Source organism: Poromitra crassiceps, assembly GCF_964638095.1.
Source record: "Poromitra crassiceps genome assembly, chromosome: 11".
In the NCBI taxonomy this organism is placed as follows: domain Eukaryota; kingdom Metazoa; phylum Chordata; class Actinopteri; order Beryciformes; family Melamphaidae; genus Poromitra; species Poromitra crassiceps.
Window position 1 is genome coordinate 28,083,374 of NC_139643.1, and position 18,400 is coordinate 28,101,773.

The 18,400-nt window shown below is 42.1% G+C and overlaps 1 protein-coding gene across 1 annotated transcript; it reads left to right on the forward strand.

Moving 5' to 3' along the window:
* Positions 1 to 415: 415 nt before the first annotated feature.
* LOC310784941 (carboxy-terminal kinesin 2-like) lies at positions 416 to 16,858 on the forward strand (the record flags this gene model as incomplete). Its single annotated transcript, XM_083645962.1, has 14 exons — positions 416 to 553; positions 2,598 to 2,712; positions 3,952 to 4,114; positions 4,578 to 4,788; positions 6,827 to 6,982; positions 9,504 to 9,617; positions 9,936 to 10,022; positions 10,691 to 10,888; positions 11,489 to 11,653; positions 12,689 to 12,827; positions 13,151 to 13,290; positions 14,275 to 14,348; positions 15,705 to 15,780; positions 16,802 to 16,858. The coding sequence occupies 14 exons, from the start codon at positions 416 to 418 to the stop codon at positions 16,856 to 16,858; spliced, it is 1,833 nt and encodes a 610-aa protein (XP_083502088.1).
* Positions 16,859 to 18,400: the final 1,542 nt, after the last annotated feature.

Below are 18,400 nucleotides of genomic sequence, written 5' to 3' on the forward strand. Positions count from 1 at the left end.
CGCCCTCCCTCCTCCTGTGGAAGCTCCGTGTGAAAATGGCGGAGATTGTGTGCCAGGCAGTCTGAATGAAATTGAATGTAACGTTCCCAATTCTATGTATTAAATTCTAAAGTCAAGTCAATTTTATTATAAAAAAAAACGACCCTCAACATTTGGGAAGGCTAAGCCACACAACTAGTTCGTTATAATCTAACGTCATGCTTTGAAAGGCGACTTTACGACGATGAGCCAAGGCAACGGCCAGCCACAACTCTCCTGCAGCTCAGTTGGAACTCTTTCGGCTAGCGCCTAGCCGAAAGAGTTTTAACGGAGCTAACGTTATGCCAAAGCCTGGAAACTAGCTAATACGCTACATTACTGTGCCTTAACTAACAGTTGCTCAGTTTTCTGTCATTATCTCATTTCAGAAAACAGTATGCAGGCCGAGTGGAGTGTGATGGATCACGGGCAGGCAAAAGCAGCTCCCAAGAGGAAGGGGATAAAGAGGACCACTGCACTTCCTCCACTCTTCTCCAGCGAGTCATCTTCAGAGGGTGAAGAAACAATGGCTCACGTAAGTAGAAGTGGACTGCACTCATGCAGCTTGAGTTTAGTGATGAGAGTGACTTGGACGATAATAGGCACAGGTCAAAAAGAAAACTGATGTCTCTAAAAAGTGACCACAATCACCAGGGCTGCCCACAACCAGCTGCAGAGAGACTCCCTCACAAAAGGCTGTGGTTAAGAAGAGCACTGCACTCCCCTTTCAATTGACTTGCCCTTCTCTGTCATGGTCATTGTAGGGACATAACTAGTTGCTACATCTATTACAAGGTGTGCTGTCAGTCTGAGTCTTCTTCTTGAAGGTTGATTGAAATCCTGGCCATCTGTCATCTGAAGTTGTATTCTGCTGTGTTGCACCAAGCTCATAGGTGTAGTGCTAATGTAACGCGGGGGAACGGCGTTCCCACACTTCTCCAAGGGGTGTTTTGTGCATTATTATTTACGACAGCATGAAGAAGAGTGCTACTGCGATGCGTTATTATGGGACCCACCACGGTTCTTCCCAAGGAAGAAAAACAACAAACACCTGAATAATGTCATGGGCAAACTGGAGGAGTGCAGAAACGCCCGTTGAGCCGTGGGTGGCGGCAGTACAAATCAATTGGCAACTTTGATGATATTTCATCTGCGCATTGAAGCCGTGGTCTCCCCCTGTGCGTAATTGGGCAGCGCCAGCTCACCTGATCCAGCCGCTTTGATCTCTGTTACAGCTCCCGATTCGTAGCTACAAGCTGATATGAACTTATATTGCTACAATTAACGCATTAACAGTGTGTAACAGAATACATTCAGTGTGCAACAGAATAGCCTACATTCTGACTGTGTGTTATGGAACGCATCTACCAGCGCCCACAACGCCAACTGGGCCAATTTAGAGAAAGCGTGTTAAAGCAGAATACGGGACTATCTGGAGAAAACAAAACAAATGAACAATCTGAGCTGGCAATGGTCTTTTGTTGTGGAATGCGCAGTGCATGGAGACTTGCACGGCTGCCTTAATCGAATAGAGGTGAGCATTGCTTCTTTGTGAAGAAGGAATGGAAAATGATCTCAATTTGGCCATACCAGTGATAATTATAATAATTTTGAGCATATTATGCATCATAATGTATTATTTTATTTCATGGCCAGATGTGGCCTTTCTTATCTCATATAGCCTATAGTGCAAGTCGAGCTGTTTATGTGCTTTTGTCCCATGCGTGATGCCCTCACGCTGCCTATGATTTTGACACTGAACATTTGTTTCACAAGCGAAAATATTTTTTTTCGGGGCACCGTTAATGAAATCGCCGGGCTGGGCGCAGTGTTTGTGATGTGGGAGATCCGAGCTGTCAAGAGGCAGAGCTGTCAAAAGGGAATAAAATACTCGCTCCTGGCCAATCCCGGAGCTTGACTGCCACGTAGGCGGGCACAGGGCATGGTTTTGCCGGAACCGCGGTGTGGGTTCCATAATAACGCGTATTTGCGTGCGGGGGGGGGGGGGGGGGGGGGTTGTTGGGACCTGTGCGTGTGCCAGGGGAGGGGAGTGTTCCCCATAGTGCGTTCCCCCACTTCTCCAGATAGCACTACACCTCTGACCAAGCTCCAATACAGATACAAACATCAGCTAATGGCCTAAATGTAAATGCATTGGCCATAATGTCATGTAAGGTCAGGTAGCTCAGCATGGGCAGAGGACAAACCTGTGCTCTCCTGGCTGCTAGAGGTGTCCCAGTTAAAGAAATGAGTGTCAAGGAGAGTTTAGTGTTCTAACCCAGTGACTCAAGCCATTGTTGCCAATGGTTTAAGATGGTCTTCTTTGTTTTGTTTATGCAGAAAAAGATGCGAATGGACTTGCCTTCAGCAACCAGTCTTGGTAAGTGACCAACTCAAACTTGAATATCAGAATCACTTTATTTGCCACAGTAAACATTTTTTTACAAGTTTTCTTGTCAGAAGAAATTGAGGCGAGGCGTGAGGGATTAAGTCTTTCTATGTGCAATCAAACTAGTTTCCATCTCTTCTGATTTCCAGTGCAGTCAATGTTTTTCCCAAAGTTCCTCTGTCTTGGTTAGATGCATGACACAAAATCTCCCTTCATTCATCTAGGCATCTGGCTAGACGCCAAGGCCAATGTGATGCGGGCATGGTCTCAGGATGACAGTCCTTTCGTTCCTTCCAGAATCAGAGGTGAGTTGAACTGACAATCACAGTTTAACAACTGACAATATATTCTAGTAATATATCGGTACTCAGTGTTCTAAATTAACCTTTGGCTCACCTTCCAGGTAAAGTAAAATAATAACCCGCCACGATTGAATTCAAAGACACATTTTTAGTGGGAAATATGCTGTGCTGCCTGTTACCAGTGTCATTTCGTGCATCATGTTTATGTTAATGAACACAAGCTCACTCACTTATGCATCAATCAAGTTTGTTATACTTGCAGCAGAATTCAAATGATAAGATAGTTTCTAACTTTTCAGGCAAAGACCAAAGACTTTATTTGACTGAGACATTCAAATGTTGTCGTCTCAAAAAGTTACTGGCCAGTGTGGCAGGTGACCCTGACCTCTTTATCTGCCAAAAATAGAAATAATTCATATGTGCATACTCTGCATTTGGTACTTGGCAGGTGGTCATTTCGATTCCTGGCTGTACTTAAGAGTAGCCAGTAGTGTTGATTTATAATTTGCTAGGCACGTCTTAATCTTGATGTTTATTATGTCCTCAGCTCCCCTGAAACCCATTGCATCTAATAGAGCAAAGAGAGGCGGAGGCAGAGGAGGAGGCGCAGTGAAAAAGACTGCTACTGCCCCAAATAGAGGTGAGTACCGTAATCTGTTTTCACTCTGGTTCCCATATTCACCAGATTAACCTCAACCAAATATTTTCCATCTTTTACACACACAAAAATCTTTTTGAACAATGACAGACAAATCTGACGGCTGTCTGTCATTTTAACACTGTAATAATAGATTTCTTTCAGATTTCTTTCTTAATATATATATATATATATATATATATATATATATATATATATATATATATATATATATTTTTTTTAGAACACAAGCTCAGAGCAGCTTTGCCTGAAACACGTCACATATAGCAGCATGAATTATATAAGCATTATCATAGTTTGTGCACTTTTGTCTGCAATAAATGTTGATCTTTTTGCATATAAGGTGTTTCCAATCTCTATGTTAACAATAGTAGGGAATGGACTTCCAAAAACAGCCTAAAACTGTTTTTGGAAGTCCATTCCCTACTATTGTTGTCTAAATTAAGTACACAATCCTGACTAAAGTTACAAGTGTTGTGCTCAGTGACATGCTGAAAGGCAGATTGCAGGAAGGTCTGAGCTGCTGTACATCAAACTATGAAATATAATGCCAAATGGTTGATGGTGATCATGTCCTCACACAGGTGGAGACAGGGCTTCCTGCCAGGACAAGGTCAGTGACCTGCAGATCCAGAGCTACCTGAGTCAGCTCCAATCGTCCAACCAGGAGATCGAGGTGCTGAGGGCATCGCTGGCCCAAAGCCAAGTCAAAAATGCAGAGTTGGAGAGGCAGCTGGAGAGGCAGAGGTACCATTGCTGATTTTGGCTTGGAAATGGAATTGTCAAACGATCTCACTTTTTATGCCTCCGCCGGCGATATCCATAGATCGTTAACGTGATATCTCAGGAACGGCTTGATGGAATTTCTTCTGATTTGGCTCAAACATCGACTTGCACTCAAGGATAAACTGATTAGACTTTGATGGTTAAAGGTCAAAGTTCAAGGTCACTGTGACCTCACACACCCAATTTCCAAGCTCTGTAACGCAACATCTCAGGAGCGCCTTGACGGAATTTCTTCCAATTTGCCTCAAATGGCGATTTGGACTCAAGAATGAACTAATGACGGAGGCATAAATCCGTGGTGCGGTCGTTCTAGTTGTACTTGTATTTGATTTATATCACATCGTTGCTTTCATTATGCTATACTGGTGTTAAATGTGTTTGCTGGGAGTAACATGCTGTATGTGCTATCATTTTGTTATTTTAGCGAGTACAAGGAGGAGCTGCAGGCCCTCCAAGACACGCACAAGGCCGCCGAGGCGCTCCGAGAGAGCCTGGAGGGAGAGCTCCGGGATCAGCTGGAGAACATCAATGGTGAACATAAGGTCCTCAAGAGGAAGCTGTCCAAACTCCAACACAAGCACAAGGGCACAGACAAGCTCCGAAAGAGCCTGGAGAGTGAGCTGCAACCTCTCAAGGTATAAATTGGCATGGCTGGTATCTTCAGAATCAGAAAAACAAAACAAAAAAGAAAATCTTTGAAAAGTTATTTTATTTACCGTAAATTCCGGACTATAAGCCGCACCGGTGTATAAGCCGCACCTGCAAAGTTGACTATTTTTTTCTTATATAAGCCGCACCGGACTATAAGCCGCGGGTGTTTTAATGGTTTTTTTTTTGTTTTTTTTTTGTTTTTTTTTTGTTTTAATGTTTAACTCATTGAGTGCCAAGGACGGACATGTTCGTCATTTCAAATAGTAACGTAGAGTGCCAAGGACGGACATGTTCGTCAATTGCGTTTTTTGACGGTGGGGCGTCGATCAAAGCCTTCTGCCTCTGATGTACAAATATTATAGCTATTGGATGTGTCTAACCTATTTTACAGAACCCTTAGGTGGCGACAGTGCTCTCCACATAACAGAAAGGCAAGGAAAAAACAAAGAAGAAGTCGTTATGGAAACGGAAATCGCATCGCATCCGTATGCATCGATATGCTGAAGCACGTTACTGCAGCTGTGCCTGCAGCAGCCAATCTGCTCCCACAATTGAGCCGCTCCGTGTCGGTTGCGACAGTACATCCGCACATCCACACCGTCGAGTTGTTATTATTCTCAACTGGAAGCATCGTTGCCGGTGACAAACACACGCGGAACGCTGTAAAAAAGCAGGATGTCAAGCACCCTTCACTGTGCGCACAGCAAACTCAGCAGAGAGCCACCACAGACAGGAGGAGGAGTGTGCAGTTGAGGCGAGGCGGGGCGGGGCGGGGGGGGGGGGGGGAGGGGGCACGCAGAGCAGCACACACACAACACCCAGACAGACCCAGGCAGCAGGACAGGATTGACAAACGCAAGCCAGAATATCCGATACCCACCAGCAGCAAATCAAAACCAGCAAGAAGCTGCAACCAGCAGCGCACGCAGGGGCCAGCGCTGCTGGTTGTAGCTAAAAATATTATTCTGCCAAACAAAATTCCCTGGCCTAAACTGTTTTATTGAAGGAAATTATTTTTGAGGTGTGACTACATTAGAAAAGATTAGCTTCAGAGTCAGTGATGTGCTTGAAATGATTAATTTCACAAAAGGCCAATTATCTCAGCTTCTAGAAAAAAATTGCTTTTTTTGGATGAATCAAGCTATCTTCTCCGGCTCATAACTAAAGAACGGAAAATGGGATCAATAAACTTTTTTTTGCAGATGATAGAATAGAGTCTCATCGTTCTTTGTGCGTGTTCAGTGTTTACATAGTAATATCACACAATATTCTGTGGGCCTCGAGAAATCACTGAAAACGCTCTGAAACTCTGGCACTGGGAGCGTCCGTTCTCCAAAAGTGGCTGGCACTCAATGAGTTAATTACTAAGGGTTCATGCACAGAGGGGATTGTCGGGAAAGAGATGGCTGTTTGAGGAAGCTCCCATTTATTAACATTTCAACAAAACAACATAACACAACACCACCTGTGTTGTTTTTTACAGTGCACACAGTGTCATACAGTGTCATACAGTGTGGTGAAAAGAGGGCAAGAGAGGAAATTAAAACTTATTATAGTTATATAGGATTTATAGTTAGAAAGAGTGCTAAAAAAGAGATTTTTTTTTTTTTTTTTTTTTTTTTTTTTTAAATCCATAGATAAGCCGCACCGTTATATAAGCCGCAGGGGCCAAAAAAGGCCAAAAAACGTGAAAAAAGGTGCGGCTTATAGTCCGGAATTTACGGTATTTATTTTTTACTTGACGTGTAACACACATTCAAGCCTCTCTCTTTTTAATTGTTGTCTGTGAGCTTCTGTAAAGCCTGCTTGTTTTCATTATAGAAATGATCAGTGTTGTAACAATAATCAACTTTGAGCCGTGTCTCAAACTATACTGTGTTGGTCCTTGAAATTGAGGCAATTGGGCCTGGAAAGTCCTGGAATGTGATGTTTATTTGGTAAACTCATCTATTTTATTTGTCTTTGTCTTATCGTCTATCTACCGTACTCCAGGCACTCATTCCCTTAAACTGTGGACTCCAGATGAAGCTCTTTGAGCTGGAGTCGACTCTGGCCCGCCATCAGACCGCTGAGGCAGAGAATCGGAACCTGAAGGAGAGCCTGGAGAAGCTTAAAGACGAGCTTCATGCTGGCGAGTTGGAGCGCAGCCGGCTCGACAACACCATCCAGGAGCTCAAAGCAAGTTACCGGCCCTGAAATTAACCCATCTGCTTTATTTAAATGCTATTTTTATTTGCTATTTATCTACCGTAGTTCACCTTCATTTGAAGAGGTGTTTTGTTATGTTGTGTTTCTCTCCTCTCTGACTAATGATTGACTAATTGTCTTTGTCTTATCTTTGTCTTCTACTCCAGGCACTCATTCCCTTAAACTGTGATCTCCAGATGAAGCTCTTTGAGCTGGAGTCGACTCTGGCCCGCCATCAGACCGCTGAGGCGGAGAATCGGAACCTGAAGGAGAGCCTGGAGAAGCTTAAAGACAAGCTTCATGCTGGCGAGTTGGAGCGCAGCCGGCTTGACAACACCATCCAGGAGCTCAAAGCAAGTTACCGGCCCTGAAATTAACCCATCTGCTTTATTTAAATGCTATTTTTAGTTCACCTTCATTTGAAGAGGTGTTTTGTTATGTTGTGTTTCTCTCCTCTCTGACTAATGAGGTCTGTGTCCCTGTTTCCCCCCTATAGGGAAACATCATGGTCCTCAGTGATCAGCACATCCAGCTCTCTGCCAGTTTGTAAGTAGAGTTTACATTTTGAAATATGCCTAATCTTTGCTTGGAAATAGAATTGTCAAACTAACTTTTTGTAAACTTGCATTTAATTGATATAGCATGTTGTTGCTTTTCTTTATGCTGTGCTGGTGTTAAATGTGTTTGCTGGGAGTGTCATGCTGTATGTCAGGGGTGGGCAACTGGCGGCATGCGGCCCGCGAGCGCCCCCTGTGTGGCCCACGCTGGAATTGCATTTTTTTTTTACACTGCACCTGAACGCAACATGCATGATACCCGCTGAATAAGTGTCCAAATGTTCATGTCATTCTGGCCAATACAATAACATTTCAGTCTGGAATATGGAATATCTTTCAATCTTTATGACTAAAAGGCTAAAAGTAATCTCATGTGTAAGAAATGACTGTTCTACATTCAAGTAAAGATTTAAATAATTAACTCGGTTTTGCATTTATTTAGCTTCAAGAGTGCATTTTTGTTCTTGTGACCCTCAACACAGGCTTTGAGAATCCCGGGCCACTTACTGATACTTATGCTTAAATTAACCCACTCATATTCTGGTTTATTTCAAGAAAAACATTTTGGCTAGTGGAAATTCTAATTGGCTGGTAACTTTAAAATCTAACAGCCATATTGGCAGGTGGTCAAAAAAGTTAATTTCAAGCCCTGTAGGGAGAGCAGGTGGTGACATAGGAGTGAGTGAGAAAAGGATCAAATATTGGTGGTTAAGACTGAATAATGACATCACAACTGTTAATTTAAAATGAGTTATTCCTCTAAACCTGGCTTCAAATGCCCCAAATGTTTTGAGCCAAATCTGGCTCTCTGGTAGCGAGGACATTTTTTTGTGGCCCTCTATATCATCAAAGTTGCCCATGCCTGCTGTATCTGCTATCATTTTGTGATTTTAGGGAGTACATGGAGGAGCTGCAGGCCCTCCAAGACACGCACAAGGCCGCCGAGACGCTCCGAGAGAGCCTGGAGGGAGAGCTCCAAACTCACAAGGTATAAAGTCACCAGTCGGACGGCAGCTAAATAATTTTGGCCATGGCTGGTATCATCAGAATCAGAAAACCTATTGATCCCTGGGGATAAATTGAGTAAATGTCATGTAAAGTTGTTATGAAACACACCATGTGTTGGACAATTATACACTAGTACCAACACCTAACCCTGATGATAGTGATCCACAACGGTGTTTTTGTGTTATCAGTGATAGGGCCATGTTATAGTCCTATTGTCCAGATGCAACTTATTGTGTTGGGAACATTGGCCAAATTCAGTCAAGAAATTAAGTGGAAATTTTCGAGCGCTGGATTTGGTAAAAGCATCTCTCTCTCTTCTTCTCTCGCCTTTATCCTCTATTCCAGGAGATGCTCTCAGTGAAGGAGTCAACTCTGGCCCAGGTTCAGCTCGCCCTGCAGGCCTCTAATGTGGAGAATCAGGCCCTGGCGAAGACCGTGGAGAATATCAAAGACAAGCTTCATGCCGGCGAGATGGAGCGTCGCTGGCTCCACAATAAAATCCAGGAGCTCAAAGCAAGTTACCATGTTCAGTTCTGGGTTTCATGACCTTAACGCCCCTGAAATTAATCTGCTTTATTTAAATTGTATGATTTTTATCTGTATATTCCACATTTATTTGAAGATGTGTTGCCCGTTTTTCTGTCAACCGATTCTTAAGATAGGATTATACTTATTGTCCCGTAGGGAAACTTGTCTTGGGCTCCAAGCCACTGCATTGCACAGCATGGCATCATCACAGTGAACATACATGCATACATACACAGTACACACTTGTGTAATTCACCTTTAGTGACAGTAGTTCTAAAAAAATGATTAAAGACATGAATAAAACCATGTATAAGAACTAAGTATAAAAGCGCTAGTTTCAAAGAATAATGTTGCATTTGCTCTCCCCTCTGACTAATCAGGTCTGTGTGTGTCCCATCTCCCTGTTGTCCCCTCTATAGGGAAACATCAGGGTATTCTGTCGAGTGCGCCCCCTGGTGGGTGGAGGCATCGGCGATCACCTCCACCTCTCTGCCTGTGATAACAAGATGCTGACCCTGGTCAAGACAGAGGAGGTAGGAACTTGCCAGCATCCCAGAACAGGCTGCTGTTAATACAGACATGGCTACTTCCTGGCTGCATTCACTATGTTGGAAAATGATGAATTAGCTGTCAAAGTGTCCATAGCAAAAATAAGTTATGGCCATTTGGTCAGCAACTGGTGTTCATTCCCCTTCCTGGTGGGAAAAGTATTTGAATCCTCTTAGACTTTGATTCCCATAAGAGCCATGTGTCCTGGTTGGAAGAAGTTACTTTTTGTTTCTCTTAAATAATTGCCTAACTCTACTCTTATCATGAAGTCAAAATCTGCTCTCTCTCTTTCTGTCTCTCAGTCTCACGTTGGCCGATCTGAAGAGATGCAGACGAATTACAACTTCAGTTTTGACCATGTGTTTGGCCCTCACGCTTCCCAGGAGGAGGTACGCACACACACACACACAGACACAGACACTTTTTCTTAAACTGTCCAATAGGTGTGGAGTAATCCGTGTTTACCTGGCTCAGGGCTGGGTTCACATCAATAGGATTTTCCCTCAAAATTCCATCATGGAAAAAGATGGTATGGTAAAGTTGTCTTACTCATGCTTCTGTAGAAGACCATGGGGCTGAAAAAGCCCACAGGAAATCGAGCAAGGAGCAAGAACTTCAGTGCTTAGCCTCTATTTCTCTTTACTCCACTTAATTCTGTCCTGCAGCCAGTATGAAAGTATTTTCTGCTTATTTGTTGCCTATAGATAAACCACCACTTTGTCAAATTGAAAATTAATTTGCCTGTAACTCTGCTGTTGATATATTATATTACGTGCTGATAAGACCCTCCTGCCTCCAAATTCAATGTAAGTCTCTCTGGATAAGAGCAAATTGTAAATGCGCACCACGCAAAGATATCTCTGTGATTTGTGGAAAGAGCCATTTCAATTGTTACTTTGAGTATTTTACCAGCCAATTATGTTTTTGTTTTTCGTCATGTAACAAGACAGCTGAGCCATGACTTGTTACCTGCCTGCAGGGGGCAGCAGCAGCGTCGGCAAACTGTCTTTCCGCATTCAAACTTCTAACGTGGTGAATCTCGCTGTTGTGTTCTCAGGTCTTCCAGGAGATCTCCCTGCTGGTGCAGTCGGCGCTGGACGGATACAACGTTTGCTGCTTCGCTTATGGCCAGACTGGAAGTGGCAAGACCTTCACTATGGAAGGAGGCGATGTGGAGGAGGTCCGAGGGGTCATTCCCAGAGCCATGCAGCAGATCTTCCAGGCCTCAGAGAAACTGGGAGAGCAGGGCTGGCAGGTTGGTTGGTTGGTGTTAATATGTACTATAGGGAAGTAGGTTGACAGAAGTGGTACCAGGGTGTTTGCAGATACTGGGCAAGTTTTGAATCTCTTTACATGATCTCAATTCAAGGCCTTCGTACAGCTACTTCAATAGTGTTAAAGGAACACTCCACCTATTTCCAATGCAGAGTTATTTTGCCCATAATCCCACATGTATCCCAAAAATGTAAACCGTTTTGTAGGCATTCATTTAATTTTGACAGTTATTGAGAGTTGAATTGAGTTATGTTGTGGATTCATAACTCAAATCAGTGCTCATTAACCGTCAAACTAATTGAATGTCTACAAAACTGTTTACAGTGTTTGGATATGTGTGATATGATCAAAATAAATCAGAATAGTTTTTTGGTGGCGTTTCTCATAGTCCCATCCACTGCATCCAGACATACTGACCCATATAGTTAATGTCATACTACAAATGTACAGGAATCCATTCAGGCAACATGGCACACAGTATGTCTGCATCTGTAGAGGAGCTATGAGCAAGGGTAAAGAAAATGGGGGTAAAAAAAAGAGCATTCTATTGCTGTCTGACCGTGTCTCTATTTGATCTCAGTTCACCTTCACAGCCAGCTTTGTGGAGATCTACAATGAGACCCTGCAGGACCTCCTGTACACCGGCGAGGCCAAGCAAAGGCCAGAGCACGAGATCCGCAAGCAGGCCAACAACGAGTTGACGGTCACCAACCTCACCTACAAGAAGGTCACCTGCGTTGATCAGGTACTGCAAATACCTTAGTGGTTTATTTGATTCCACAGCTTATTATGAGGCCATTTACACCTGGCGTTAACATGCATTTTCTGCCATCAGATTGCAATCAGATTGTATTTTATCACTTCAGCCTGATTCCATTTACACCTGGCGTTAACATGCATTTTCTGCAATCTGATTGCAATCAGATCATCTGGATTACCTTTTTTTTTTGCCATCATTGTGCAGTCTATTCATGGTGTATGTTCACATTGCAGTACCCACATCTACGTATATGCTGCTATCTGCACCTGATTTGAGCTGCTGCAGTAGATGATTGGGTGAAGAGTTGGGATAATTCACTTTTAGATCAATTAAAATTTAAATATAATTGCCATTCTTCTGCCAATAATACGGCATCCATTCTCAACAGTTTCTGAATAGGTTCTCTCTGCCTTACAATTGAATAGGGGTGACCCCAAATAGTCGAAGATTCGTTCAAAGGAGTCTGATTCCACTTCCAATCTCAGTCGAATAGTTGCAAAATGTGGTTATGAAACGAGGATCATTCCATTCCGGCTATATGGGGGTGCTGAATGTCTGATTTTACATAGAATTGCTTGGTTTCCTCCCAATAGATTGTGATATTTTGGTATAAGCATCAGCCTATTGATACAGTAAAACCAAGTCCCAATTAAACAAACAAATCAAACAAGCTCATGCCACTGGACTTTCTGCCAGATCAGTCTTATTAAAACAAGACCTGGAAAGCCTCATTAAGCTGGACCCAGACAGCAGGTGATACGGGCGACTATATGGTGTCACAGGCTTCATTCAGCTGCCTGCTGCTGCTCAACAGATGCGTGTTTCAACAATAGTCAGTCAGTAAGCCCTTGAGGCTCCAAAATAATAGTTGAATGTTCGTATTGAACAGCCAAATCCGATTGGACTGACTGGACTGACAGTCTGAGTCGGTACAGCCCTACAACTGAAAGTTCAGGCGGAAACTGGTCATTTCAGCCACTCTGTTTAAACTCCCTCTCCTGTGTTTCCTCCATCTACCAGGTTCTCGGCTTGATGGACTTGGCCAAACACAATCGCTCCACGGCTCAGACCAAACTAAACGAGTGCTCCTCTCGCTCTCATTCGATCTTCCAGCTCGACATAGAGGGAGCGAACACCGGCAGGGATGTGACCTGCAAGTGTGAGTATGATCCCATGTGCATTCCCATGCTGTACAGTAAGACCTTAGGAGAAAACTTCCAAATGGAATATGTAAGAATCAGGCAGTGACTGACTTTACTTTTGTATTTAGAAGGAATGCCTTCAATTTAGGTGCAGAATATTTCACGAGCTATAATCTTTCGATTTGAGTGGAACGATTTTGAAGGAAAATGAAGTGTTGTCCACAACTCCTGCAATTTCGTCATGTGGTGATCTCTTTGTGTTCCTTTATTTTTTATTTTTTATGCAACTCATTTCTAATTAATGTTTTTCACATTTTGTTTTCTGCTTTTGTGTGCACAGCCACTCTGTGCCTGGTGGACCTGGCCGGTAGCGAGCGATTGGGGAAGAGTCAGTCAGAGGGCGACCGTTTAAAAGAGATGAATGCCATCAACGGCTCCCTCACCCACCTGGGCATCGTCATCAACGCCCTGGCAAACAAGGTATGTCAGCACCTAGATGAAAACCACTCAATTGACTCCAGGATGTCTGCAGGTCCTGGAAGTATTTCAAATGTCTCGGATTTGATGATGTCAATTTGAGGATTTGAAGGAAAAAGCTTTCGCACACCTAGGCTCAACAGGTGCGTCGGAGAAGGGCAACACCCGACGCAGTACAAGAATAAACTCCCGCACACTGTCTCCACATGCAAATAAAAGTTGAATAAGTCAAAGAAAAAGAATAACGTTTCGGTCGTAAGACCTTCATCAGATTCCTCTTGAGGAATATGAGGATTAAAAGCCCTTGAGGACTGGGCCTTTAAATGTTGGTGCATTTTGTGTGGCTTTTCTGGTGAGAAACTGGCCCAATGTACACACACACACACACACACACACACACACACACACACACACACACACACACACACACACACACGAGTACTGCCAGCGTAGGAATTTTGCCAGGGGCAAGGGCAAAGTTGCATAATGGTGAATAGAATATATATATATATATATATATATATATATATATATATATATATATATATATATATATATATATATGTGTGTTTTCCCCCGGGGGCTCACCTGCTAGAGCGTGTACCACAAAGGCTTAGTTCTTGGCGTGGCCGACCCGGGTTCGAATCTGACCTGTGGTCCTTTGCCGGCCACCTTTCCTGTCCGCCTACTGCCACGTCTAATAAAGGCAAAAAATAATGTATTGGATAAAAAGGCGAAGATGATTTTTTTTTTTTAGGGACAGTTGAATTCCCCGGGGGATTCCGCTCATAGAAATAGGTTAAATAGAGCGCAATCTTTAACTAGAAGATGGAAACGTAGTGTAATGAGTTGACAATTAATTCTGATATCAGTCTAGGTCAGGTCATGTGACATCGGGCTAGGTCAGGTCATGTGGTGTCAGGTCATGTTTGGACAAATGATTTGGGTTTTGATGAGATCTAAATGGTTCCTGTTTTTGTGTTGCAGGAGACCTTCATTCCATATAGGAACACCAAGCTCACCTACTTCCTGCAGACCTGCTTGGGAGGCAACAGCAAAATGTGAGTTCAGCATCATCAAGTGACGTTTCAAAGTGATACTGTGGGCCTCCTCCCAGACAAAGCATGGAAAAGGTGTCCCCTCACTCCGGGATGCCTATGGGATCATGATTGTTATTTGAGCCCATAGACAGTCAACAATTGATCCCAGATAGCCTGATATTGCTGTTTGACATACGTCCGACAGCTACACCAATTACATAAAGTTCTGTCTGATGGCATTTATTTGTTTCTGACCCTGGGAAAGGTGGAAAAACAGTAACATTCTCCAAAATGACTCTTTAACCAAATCACACACATTTAGGCTATTTTTGTGATAGCCTTTTGATAACGTAATATTTTTTAATTTCATTCACTGAGCCTCCCCGGAAACTGCTTGGAGGCCCGCTTCCCACTTTGAAAACCTGCCATACACCCATAACCAAATCAACAGACGCTCTTTGATATATTTAATTTTTAGCTTCTTGAAAATCTTAATTCCCCACCCAGATTGAGTAAGAACAAAATCTGTGCCTTAAAGCAGCTACGAGCAACTTTTTCGATTGTTATTAAACAGTATAAATTTTATATCAATGCATCACATCTTACCTCTAATAGTCGACGAGACCAACGCAGAGTAGTCTCGCTTGAACCCCGAGTGAATCGGCCAGTGTTAGTCTGTCTGTAGCCAGGGCAGATCAGGAAGTGAAATGAAACGGTTTGCAGCAGCCACTTCGGCCATAACCACAAAATAACTTCCAAAAAACCTGTTAGAATATAACGAGAGATGTTCCCGAGAGTATGCGTGGCGTTCATATTGTAATTATACTGTTTAATAACAATCGAAAAAGTTGCTCGTAGCTGCTTTAAGTAAATTAACTAATTTCTAAATGGCCATGGAAATCCTGCAAAAGTAAAGTCAAAATCTACTTTTCCAGGCCTGGAAAAGTAATGGAATTAGTAAAATCCTTTAAAGTTTAATGGAATTTTGTTGCCTGTGTGTAATTAAATTACGGTAATTGTTACGGTAATGTTCCACAGATAACCTTCCACGTAATGTAACATTTATTTTCTGTAGCTGTTGTCAATTTTAGTGCTTGTTTTTTTATGTTAATAATATTTTTATGGAATATTTTTTTTTGAATTAAATGGCTTCCATGTAATGTGACAGTGACTCTCAAGCACTAAAATCCAATTAAGAGCTGTGTCTTATTTCTCCAATGTAGTAATAATTTCTGGTATTGATTCGGGAGTCCCTGCCTCGCATTGCATGGAAATTATATTATGGATCCTTAAAGTCATGGACAGGTTTTTGAAATGTATCCATGAAAATGTGCTAATATTGTGGTGTTTATTTCTGTGCTGTCTTTCTTGTCCCAGGCTGATGTTCGTTAACATCGCTCCAGAGCCAGACAGCCTTATGGAAAGCCTCAACTCTCTGAAATTCGCCTCCAAGGTCAGTAGCCTCCTACCTAGATAATTTATTTTTCCTTTCTTTGCTCATTCCTATAGATGGATAACTGGCCAAATGTAGATCATGTGACATCACATCGACATTAATCTCACATGGTCAGACCCAACATCTTACATCATCGCTTCAGCAATGGTGGGGTCTGAGTCACAAGTTCACATTTCTGGGTTTTGCCACAAGAATTAGAAACGATTTAGAAACGGTACTCGAATACAGTGGAATCCGCTTATAGTGATCAACCATTGATCAACAAAAAACTTGGTCCAAAATCATTCCTATACACATGCTGTTTAAATAATTCACTTATAGTGATCAATACTCCGCTTACAGTGATCATTTTGGGCCTCGTCCCACCTGAGAACAAAGGAAAAAATGTTTAAAACTACAGTAATTGTATTATTATTTTGCTTGCAAACTGCCAAAAATGAGCCCATGAGATACAGCAGTGATACTCTGTGCATGTCTGTCTGTATATTGAGAGATTGCGGCATCTCTGTCTGTGGAGAGATGGCAGTGTCTCTGTCTACACGAGACCGCTGTGTTTGAAACAGCTGGAGGCCTAACTTACTGTATGGATTTTTTAAATCCACAACATTCCTTTACTTTGTATGTATTGAAATACATATACAAATGTCAATTAGATGGTAATCTGCATGAGAAATAAAGGAAAATAAAAAAATCTGTTATAATGATCATCCGCTTATAGTGATCAATTTGACCCGTCCCAAGGTGATCACTATAAGAGGAGTGCACTGTAGTAACGTTAAACGAGTACCCGAGTCCTCTTGCCCATCCCTATCACTAACTGAAGTATGAGTACATTAGGCAGCTTTAGGAAAAGGATAGCAGAAAAGTACATTACAACACTTCATCATAAAATAATGCTGGAATGCATTGAACATCTGTTTGATGATACTGTATATTACGATGTTAAGAGGATCTAAGGTTGGTAATTAGTGTGTGTTAATGCTTTGACATCTAATCATTTGTGTTTATTCTTTTGCAGGTGAATGACTGTGTGATTGGCAATGCCCAGGCCAACAGCAAGTCAAAAGGTCACTGAAAGGAATACCCCGGGTGAAAATCCTCATGGCTGCTGATGCATTATTGCTGTATATAGATTAGATGTTTCCTTATGTATTGTTGTATATTTAAATGTAGTACTTTAGGGCTATAAAAAGGGGATTAATTGAATTTAGTTTTTTGGGTGTATTGTGGTATATATGCCATGGGGGGTATGGGTTAATTGTGTATGTGTCACTGTTACTCTTTGCATCCAGCATCCAAATGTAGATGGTGATCAACCTTGGGAGAAAATCTTGACAGCATACCGTACTATACAGTACTGTGCAGCAATAAACAGCTGTGCGCTTGCACTGCACTTGTGCATAGCCAATACTGTACTACAGTAAAGTAATACAGCTCATTCTTTTTTTTTGATAGAATCAGATAAAGTGGAGGTTTCTGTAATATCAAAGTATTTTGAGAGGTATATTCCAGGCGATTAAAGTCAGATTGGGAAGTCAGGGAATATCAGGTCATTTTACAGGAATATATCGGTGTAACATCCAACTTGTTTCACATTAAATGCAGGGGTGTAGATATAGACAGTGCAGACAGTGTGATTGCACTGGGGCCCCTGGAGAGAACAGACTATCCAATGTATTTGGCAGAGAACGGGCCCTTGCAAATGACTCAAACTGCCACCCCAGAAATATGCCTGTGTTCAAATCATTATTGCTGTATATAGATTAGATGTTTCCTTTATGTATTGTTGTATATTTAAATGTAGTACTTTAGGGCTATAAAAAGGGGATTAATTGAATTTAGTTTTTTGGGTGTATTGTGGTATATAGGTGTAGTTTTTTGGGTGTATTTTATATATAGATTAAATTTAGTTTTTGGGTTGTATTGCGGTATATAGATTAAATGTAGTTTTTGTTGTTGTATTGCTGTATATAGTTAAATGTTTTTTTTATTTTCATATATATCGATTAAATGTTTAACATGACCTGAATGATTCTTTGTGCTAAATTGAGTTTTGCACATCATGTCGACACTTCAGCCAACATACCTGTATTATGTTGCTTCATGTTTCTTCCACCTTCTTCTATCCAGACAAACTGCTGTTGTTGCTGCCATAAAGGTTAACGGGGTAACTAAACCAGCTTTAAACGAATGCATATGGCTTTTGAGTCATGTTGCTGAAGGATTCTGGGCACAATCTCCACATTTGAGAGTAAACTGTATTGTGCACACTATCATTTTCATGCAGCGAGAGTGCCCTCTAGGGGTTGATAAATGCAGTCCATTTTGATACCTACTTTTGCAGTTGGGTCTGCTGATAGGCTACGCTTGGGTTTGGATGACATCACATTATGGGGGCTTGATGCCCCTTTTAAAACAAAGAACACACACTTCCTGTGCAGCAGAGGATTTTTTTTCTCCTCAAAAGAGGGACTTTCTCATTTGTTTAGAACAGCAAATGTCAAATCTTTCATGGAGCGTACGTATAGGTTGAATCACTCTTGTGGGACAGCAACCTGCCATGGGGGGTATGGGTTAATTGTGTATGTGTCACTGTTACTCTGTGCATCCAGCATCC